Here is a 9,812-nt window from a genome sequence, read left to right on the forward strand (position 1 = left end):
TTTTAAGTAGCATCTAAAGAACATAGATGAAAAACTTTGATTTCAGTAATTGTACTTTTTAAAGTGTTTTCCTAAACTTAATATAAACTTATAAGAATATGAATTAACACATCTTATTTATATTTCATAAGTATCCACAGAACTTTAAAAAAAAATACTGCAGGTAAGATTCAGTAAATAATCAGGTACATATCTGGAACTTTTTAAAAATAAGATTTATATCTGAAAATGCCAATATAAGTTTAAGGCAGTAAGTGAATCATAAAAATCATAAAAACTGTAAGTGAATCATAAAATATATTTCAGTCTCCATTTCCAACTACTGTATTTCCATCTTCAGACTATGTGTACAAAGTTCCACTGCCATTAAAATACACTGAAAAGAAAAGCGTATCAGGTGAAGAGGATCACAACTCTTTCTAGCAATGTAAAACGTTTTCATACAATGGATAAACATGCCTTAAATGAGGATGGCTCTTTTGCCACCCAGTGTTACTAATGCACCTTCTCTGGCATTGTTGGCATAATGAAGAAATAATTCTGAGTTCTCTCTAGAATCAAACTGGTTTCCAAACTCTCATTATTTCAGGTGTAAGAAGAGCATCATTTTCAGCTGTAGGAACATACTTAACAGCAATTCGTGCTGAGTAAGAAAAACAAAGACAACCTCAACATACCAGGAACTCTGTCTATATTTTTAATCTTCATTAAGAATCATTTCAAACGTGGGTAATACAAACATTTCGGCAGTGCCATTTACTGGCGGAATTGTAGTCTTCCTCCTGTTGTGTGAACAGGCACTGATAGGATTTCACTTCTTCCCAACTGGGTCCTTTACTTCCACCACCAGAATTCCATCGTGACAGAGGATCGCGGACAAATCTTTGGTTTCAATGCCATCTGGCAGTTTATACTGTCGGGTGAAGCTTCTTGAGATAAAACCATGCTCGTCCATTCTGGTTGCATGTTGAGCCTTAATCAGCAGCCAGCCCTCGAAGGTCTGAATGATGATATCTTCGGGGAGGAACTGGACCACGTCCAGCAGGATCTGGAAGCGTGATTTGCCTTCTTGGGGTGGCATCTCTGTGGCTGAGTCCACTGGAGGAGCCTGGGCCGCCCTGGCTTTTCCCAGGTCCACGGTGGTTGGCCCGGGCAGGGCATATAAAGCGTGATCCAGCCTGCAGTCTTCCAGACCTCGAGCTTCAAACGCCTCCTGGTAACGCACTGGAATCTCAATGAGGTGCCTCAAAATGATTTTTGCCATGGTGGAGGCAGAAACAGCATCCAACAGCTTCCCTTCCGTCGTGGTGAACGCTCGCAGTTGTCGTCTGACTAGATTATCAGCAGGAGCAGTTATTCACTTGGAACCCTGCACAGACGCAACCACTTAAAGAGAACTGAATCATCCCACCGCACGCTCACTCTTGTCTTTTCACACACACTGACAATGAGCGGCTATTTATAGGGCCTGTTTCGGAGTTGCATTTAGCACACAGCCTGCTCAAGCTGCCGCGTCAAGGAGTGACCGACCTCACATTCTCAGTGATCCTGGGCAAATGTGCCTGCCTTGCTAACCTCGAGAGAAAAAGAGTTAGAATCAGAAACAGTATTTTAAAAATACCTGATTGCACTGCCCTTGTGAACTACAATGATCTAAGGGACTATGATTTCCTAGAACAGTCCTGAGGTGTGTACTCATCTTATACCAGGAGCTAAAATGCATTTATCCTCATCTCGGAGTGGAAAGCTGGGATTGATGAATCTAGCTGAAATCGATGAGGAGTTAAGATACACACACACACATATTCAAATCTCAAACACTGAACAAACCCTGAGCCCTCGGTCCTCTATACTTTATTTCATCTTTTACTCTTTTGTACTTAAGGAACATCTGAGCCACATCCTCTGGGTTTATTAGATTTGACTCATCAAAAATGTGATCAGATTGGAGAAGCTGGAGAAGTGTCAAACCTCAGATGGGGATTGGAGGGCCATCGAATGGGGAATCTTAGTAACGAAAATAGGGCCACAAGGGGAGAGGAAAAAGTTAAACCTTTGAACTATTTGATATGAAAGCCCAGAAAACTAAGGATTAATCTAGTCATAGCTCTGCTGTTGAATTGGCAAAGATAAATTACTTATAATTTCTCAACTATAGCACCTTTATATTAAAGTTGCATTGAAAAAGAATGAGGCAACTCTATCCTGAGCTATAGAAGACTCTTCAAGACACGTTAAGCAAAAAGAAAAGTCCAGAACAGCATACAATGTGCAACTATTTATACTTTTTTATAAGTAGGTGTTTGCTTATATAAATAGAATCTCTGAAAAATATGTCACTGGGCACAGTGGTTTCATCCTGAGAGGGTAACAGTGTGATGGGGGAAGGGGGCAAGGCTGGAAGGAGACGTGCTCCTCACCGTAAATACATTTGTGCTCTCTATTTCCACAGTGAAAACACACATGGGAAGATTTTAAATATAGAAAGCTTCCTCTTCATGGAGGTTAGTATATTCTAGACTGGGTAGACTTGGGAATACAGTTCCTTTAATAACATACCCATTTTCGTAGAATGAAAGGAAAATGCCACACACACACAAAATTAAATCAGAAAACAGAAGGGAACAATCTTCTTTAGCTCCTTTTTATTACTCTAAGAACCTCTGCAGACATTTTGGTATATCCTTAAGAACATGCTCTAATAGATGCAAGAAAACACAGAAAGGCAGTTTAATGAACTCAGAAACACAATCAAAGAACACAATGAGCATTTTACAAAAGAGATTGAAATCTTGAAAAAGAACCAAATAGAATTTCTGGAGATTAAGAACTCAATAGAAGAAATTAACAATAAAATATCCAGCTTAGGTAGTAGAGTTGACCAGATGGAGGAAAGAATCAGTGACATCGAAGATAGGAACCTGGAATTTACACAGAGGGAAGAAGAAAGAGACTTGAGACTTAAAAGAAATGAAAGAACTCTACAAGAACTTTCTGACTCCATCAGAAAGAGCAATATAAGAATAATGGGCATACCAGAAGGAGAAGAAAGAGGGAAGGGAACAGAGAATATATTCAAACAAATCGTCGATGAGAACTTCCCAAACTTGTGGACAGAACTGGATCCTCGAATCCAAGAAGCAAATAGAACACCTAATTACCTCAATCCCAACAGGCCTTCACCAAGGCACATTGTATTGAAGCTGTCTAAAATCAATGATAAAGAAAGAATCCTCAAGGCAGCCAGGGAAAAGAAGACGGTAACTTACAAAGGAAAGCCCATTAGATTATCATCAGATTTTTCAGCAGAAACTCTACAAGCTAGGAGGGAATGGAACCAAATATTCAAACTATTGAAAGAGAGAAATCATGAGCCAAGAATAATATATCCAGCAAAGATCTCCTTTAGATATGAAGGAGGAATAAAGACCTTTCCAGACATCCAGAAGCTGAGGGAATTTTCTAATACACGACCTGCACTACAAGAAATACTAAAGGAGGCTATTAGACCACCATCAACAGGGACAACTTGTGGCAACCAAAACATAAAAAGGGGGAGCGTAAAGGCCTGAACTGGAATATGGGAATAGAGAAAGTAAGCAGACTGAAGAAACTGGAATACTCTAAATATCAAACTTTCTTTTACATAAACTCAAGGGTAACCACTCAAAAAACATCCAAATCTGAAATATATACTGTAATAAAAGAAGAAACAGAGGGAAACATCATAGAATACTACCACACAGAAATAACAGACAACAACAAAAAGGCAAAGAAACAATGGAGACACAGCCTTACCAGAAAACTAAAGACAGAATGACAGGAAATCCTCACATATCAATAATCACCCTAAATGTAAATGGACTGAACTCACCAATAAAGAGACACAGAGTAGCAGATTGGATCAAAAAACTAAACCCAACCATATGCTGCCTACAAGAGACACATCTCAGCTACAAGGACAAGCATAGACTCAAAGTGAAAGGGTGGAAATTGACACTTCAAGCAAATGGTACCCAGAAAAAATCAGGTGTAGCCATAATGATTTCCGATGAAACAGACTTCAGGGTGAAAAAGATAACAAGAGACAAAGATGGACATTTCATAATGGTAAAGGGGACTATACAACAAGAAGACATAACAGTCATCAATATTTATGCCCCCAATCAGGGAGCACCGAAATATACCAAGCAACTACTAACAGAACTAAAGGGAGAAATTGACCAAAACACAATTATACTAGGGGACTTAAATACATCATTGACAGCTATGGATAGATCATCCAAACAGAAGATAAATAACGAAATCGCAGCCCTAAATGACACATTAGATGAATTGGACATAATTGACATATATAGAGCACTTCATCCTAAAACATCAGACTATACATTCTTTTCTAGTGTACATGGAACATTCTCAAGGATAGACCATATATTGGGACACAAAATCAGCCTCAGCAAATTTAAGAAGATTGAAATCATACCAAGCATATTCTCTGATCACAAAGCTTTGAAATTGGATATCAACTGCAAAAAGAAAGCAGGAAAAAACACAAATACATGGAGATTAAACAACATACTTTTAAAGAACGACTGGGTCAAAGAAGAAATTAGAGGAGAGCTCAAAAGATACATAGAAACAAATGACAATGAAAATACATCCTACCAAAATTTTTGGGATGCCGCGAAAGCAGTTTTAAGAGGGAAATTTATATCATTACAGGCCTATCTCAAGAAACAAGAAAAATCCCAAATAAATAACCTCATGTTACACCTTAAAAAACTAGAAAAAGAAGAACAAGCGAAACCCAAGGTCAGCAGAAGAAAGGAAATAACAAAAATCAGAGCAGAACTAAATGAAATAGAGAACAAAAAGACAATAGAAAAAATTAATGTGACAAAAAGCTGGTTCTTTGAAAAGATTAACAAAATCGACAAACCCTTGGCTAGACTCACTAAGATAAAAAGAGAGAAGACACTAATTAACAAAATCAGAAATGAAAAAGGGGAAGTTATCACGGACACCACAGAAATACAAAGGATTATCCAAGAATACTATGAAGGACTATATGCCACCAAATTTAATAACTTAGAAGAAATGGACAAGTTCTTAGAAACATATAGCCTTCCAAGGCTGAACCAAGAAGAAGTGGAAAATCTAAACAGGCCGATCACCAGTAACGAAATTGAATCAGTCATCAAAAACCTTCCCAAAAGCAAAACTCCTGGACCAGATGGCTTCACCAGTGAATTCTACCAAACCTTCAAAGAGGATCTAATACCAATCCTGCTCAAACTCTTCCAAAAAATTGAAGAAGAGTCAGTACTCCCTAACTCATTTTATGAGGCCAACATTACCCTGATACCAAAACCTGGTAAGGACAACACAAAAAAAGAAAACTACAGACCTATATCTCTGATGAATACAGATGCTAAAATCCTAAACAAAATTCTAGCAAATCGAATACAACAATGCATTAAAAAGATTATTCATCACGACCAAGTGGGGTTCATCCCCGGGGCACAAGGATGGTTCAACATTCGCAAATCCATCAATGTGATACATCACATAAACAAAATAAAGGACAAAAACCATATGATTCTATCAATTGATGCAGAAAAAGCATTTGATAAGATACAACATCCATTTATGATTAAAACACTTACTAAAATTGGTATAGAAGGAAAATACCTCAACATAATAAAGGCCATATACGACAAGCCCTCAGCTAACCTCATAATTAATGGTGAAAAGCTGAAGCCCTTTGCTCTACGTTCAGGAACACGACAAGGTTGTCCCCTATCACCTCTGCTTTTCAACATAGTGTTGGAAGTCCTCGCCAGAGCTATCAGGCAAGAGAAAGAAATAAAAGGCATCCAAATTGGGAATGAAGAAGTTAAATTGTCACTCTTTGCAGATGACATGATGCTATACATAGAAAACCCTAAAGACTCCACCAAAAAGCTATTAGAAACAATCAATGAATATAGTAAAGTTGCTGGCTACAAAATCAACGTACAAAAGTCCATTGCTTTCCTATATACCAACAATGAAATCTCAGAAAAAGAGATAGAAAAAACAATTCCTTTTGCAATTGCAGCAAAAAGAATAAAATACCTAGGAATAAACTTAACCAAGGATGTGAAGGATTTATATGCTGAAAACTATAAGACATTTTTGAAAGAAATTGAAGAAGACACAAAGAAATGGAAAGACATTCCGTGCTCATGGATTGGAAGAATCAACATCGTTAAAATGGCCATATTACCCAAAGCCATATACAGATTTAATGCAATCCCCATTAAAATCCCAATGGCATTTTTTAAAGAAATAGAACAAAAAATCATCAGATTTGTTTGGAACCACAAAAGACCCCGAATAGCCAAAGCAATATTAAAAAAAAAGAACAATACTGGAGGTATCACACTCCCTGATTTTTCCTTGTACTACAGGGCTACAATAATCAAAACAGCTTGGTATTGGCGGAAAAACAGACTCATAGACCAATGGAATAGAATTGAGAACCCAGAAATAAAACCACATAAATATGGACAGATAATTTTTGACAAAGAAGCTAAAAACATACAATGGAGAAAAGACAGCCTCTTCAATAAATGGTGCTGGCAGAATTGGATAGCCACGTGCAAAAGAATGAAACTGGACTGCTATCTGTCACCATGTACCAAAATTAATTCAAAATGGATCAAAGACTTAAGCATAAGACCTGACACAATAAACTGCATTGAAGAAAACATAGGTACTAAACTTATGGACCTTGGGTTCAAAGAGCATTTTATGAATTTGACTCCAAAGGCAATGGAAGTAAAAACTAAAATAAACAAATGGGATTATATGAAACTGAAAATCTTCTGCACAGCAAAAGAAACTATTGACAAAATAATGAGGCAACCAACTGAATGGGAGAAGATTTTCGCAAACAGTTCCTCTGATAAGGGGCTAATATCCAAAATATACAAGGAACTCATGAAACTCAACAACAAAAAAACAAACAACCCAATTGAAAAATGGACAGAGGACCTGAAGAGACATTTCTCCAAAGAGGATATACAAATGGCAAATAGACATATGAAAAAATGCTCAACATCGCTAATCATCAGAGAAATGCAAATGAAAACCACAATGAGATATCACCTCACCCCAGTCAGAATGGCTTTCATCAACAAAACAAATAGTAACAAGTGTTGGAGAGGCTGTGGAGAAAAAGGAACTCTCATACACTGTTGGTGGGAATGCAGACTGGTGCAGCCGCTATGGAAGGCAGTGTGGAGGTTCCTCAAGAAATTACGAATAGAATTACCATATGACCCAGCAATCGCTCTCCTGGGTATCTACCCCAAAAATATAAAAGCATTTCTCTACAGAGACACGTGTACTCCAATGTTCATTGCAGCTTTGTTTACGGTGGCCAAGACATGGAAACAACCAAAATGTCCTTCGATAGATGAATGGATAAAGAAGTTGTGGTACATATACACAATGGAATACTATTCGGCGTTAAGGAAAGATGATATAGGAGCATTTGTGACAACATGGATGGATCTCGAGAGAATAATGCTAAGTGAAATAAGTCAGACAGAAAAAGCAGAGAACCCTATGATTTCACTGATATGTGGTATATAAACCAAAAAGAACAAGACAAACAAATGAGAAACAAAAACTCATAGACACAGACAATAATTTAGTGGTTACCAGAGGGTAAGGGGGTGGGGGTGGGTGATGAGGGTAAAGGGGATCAAATATATGGTGATGGAAGGAGAACTGACTCTGGGTGGTGAACACACAATGGGATTTATAGACGATGTAATACAGAATTGTACACCTGAAATTTATGTAAATTTACTAACAATTGTCACCCCAATAAAATTAATTAAAAAAAAAAAAAAAAAAAGAACATGCTCTAATAATGCTGTTCACACTCAGCTTTTGTGACCTGCACGTTACAGATTGGTGGCCTTCAGAGAAAAGATTGTGCACTTTTACATATGTTAATGCTCTCTGGCTCATAAAACATTGAGAGACGTTTTCATTGGTGTTGCTCTGAGTGGTGAGTCAAGAACAGAGCTCAATAGCAGGAAATCGATAGGATGGTAAGGATTTGCCTCCAACATAGTAGAAAAAGTCACAGCGAAATTGAGTGGAAGGTACAGATTTCTCATAAACCCCCTGTCCCCATACGTGCATACTCTGCCCACTGTCAGCATCCGCCACCAGTTGTACATTTGTTACAACTGATGAACCTACATGGACACATCACAATCACCCGAAGACCATAGTTTACATTAGGTTCACCCATGGTGGTGTACATTCTGTGGGTTTGGACAAATATATGACATGTATCCACCAGTACAGTAGCTTACAGAGTAGTTTCATTGTCCTGAACATCTGCTGTGTTCCACATATTCACCCTTCCCTCCTCTCAACCCCTACTCTAAAATACTGCTCTAAAAAAAGAAATTCTATTAAAAAAAAAAACCAACAACTGAGAAGACATGGTTAGGGTGGGCAGAGAAGAATGTATCCAATGAACCCTGCAGTTTCTGGCCTCCAAGGACCTGTGCAACAGGCAAGGATGACGAGATGTGAGTGATGCTTCCACATGTGGCTATGTGAGTTACTGAGGTTAAAAATGAGCGTCCACATTTCTGAGGCAACACCCGAAATTTCTACTTCCTGCCCTTTGGCATTAATCCTACTCCTGAACTGCCCTCCTCCCTCTCAACTACCTTGACCCTTTGTCTTTTTGGGGAATCTACCTGGCTTCCCCACTGGTTTTTCTCCCCCCAATCTTTCCCTACTGTCCATCCTCCACATTGTAACCAGAGCAGCTGTTCTAGAATGAGGTACAGATTACGTCACTCCCTTGCTTTAAAATCTCAACCAGAAGCTTCTTGTTGTAACCAGAATGAAATCCAAAATCCTTATCGTGGCCTTCGGGAACCTATTATCCGGCCTTGCAGATCTCCCTGTCTCTCTCCCTTGACCCTGATGTAACCCCACTGGCCTCCTGTCCTTAAATATTCCAAGTTTTTTTCTTCCTCAGGCTCTTTGCACTTGGAGTCGCTTTTACATCCACTCTCAAAGTTGCTTCTTTCTCATCCTTCAGGCTTTGGGTCAAAGGTCATCTCTTCAGGCACATCTTTCCTGACCATCCAGCAAGAGGCTTCCTCCTGTCACTCCATCACAGGACCCTATTTTATCTACCTCATCGTTATTGGCATCTGAAACTATCTTACTTATTATGGATTTATATTCCAGTTGGGGAAGACAGACAATGGCTCTTTGAGGTCAGAAATTTAGGGTTAACTATTGTATCCCCAGCATGTAAGACGGCACTTGGAAAATGATACATGTGCTAGGTATTTGTTGAAAGAACAAAAAAAAAATCAAACTTCTGTTAATTTTGTAATTTTTATTTCAGCTGGCCCTCGATGCAACTTGGTCGTCCTTCTGTGTACTTCAGTCTGCTTCTCCCATTTCTCTGAAGCAGAGATTGAAAACTTCTTGCTCTCCTCAGGCCTTTCCTGATGTCACTCTTCAGATGAGGTGACTTCCCTTGGGGCCTCTGCATTCATACCCAGCCTTCTCAGAGGGAGAGAGAGAAGCTTCCTCCACTGCCTTCACCTGGATTCCCTCTGTTTCTTCCCTCCTCTTCTGGGCTTTTGTCCAACAAATTATCCCTTGTTTGATGTTCTCCAGTCTCTCACTATCCATGGGCTTCTCTCCATTAGCCTAAAGCCAAGCATGCCCCATCTTTTAAAAATGAAACCAAGTTTTCTAGACTTTATGTCACC

The 9,812-nt window shown here is 38.7% G+C and overlaps 1 protein-coding gene across 1 annotated transcript; it reads right to left on the reverse strand.

Moving 5' to 3' along the window:
* Positions 1-202: 202 nt before the first annotated feature.
* On the reverse strand, positions 203-1,434 carry HSPB3 (heat shock protein family B (small) member 3). Its single transcript, XM_081053728.1, has one exon. It carries the CDS (start codon positions 1,262-1,264, stop codon positions 812-814), a length of 453 nt encoding a protein of 150 aa, XP_080909854.1. The 5' UTR covers positions 1,265-1,434; the 3' UTR covers positions 203-811.
* Positions 1,435-9,812: the final 8,378 nt, after the last annotated feature.

The sequence above is a fragment of the Rhinolophus hipposideros genome, assembly GCF_964194185.1.
Source record: "Rhinolophus hipposideros genome assembly, chromosome: 7".
NCBI classification, from domain to species: Eukaryota; Metazoa; Chordata; class Mammalia; order Chiroptera; family Rhinolophidae; genus Rhinolophus; species Rhinolophus hipposideros.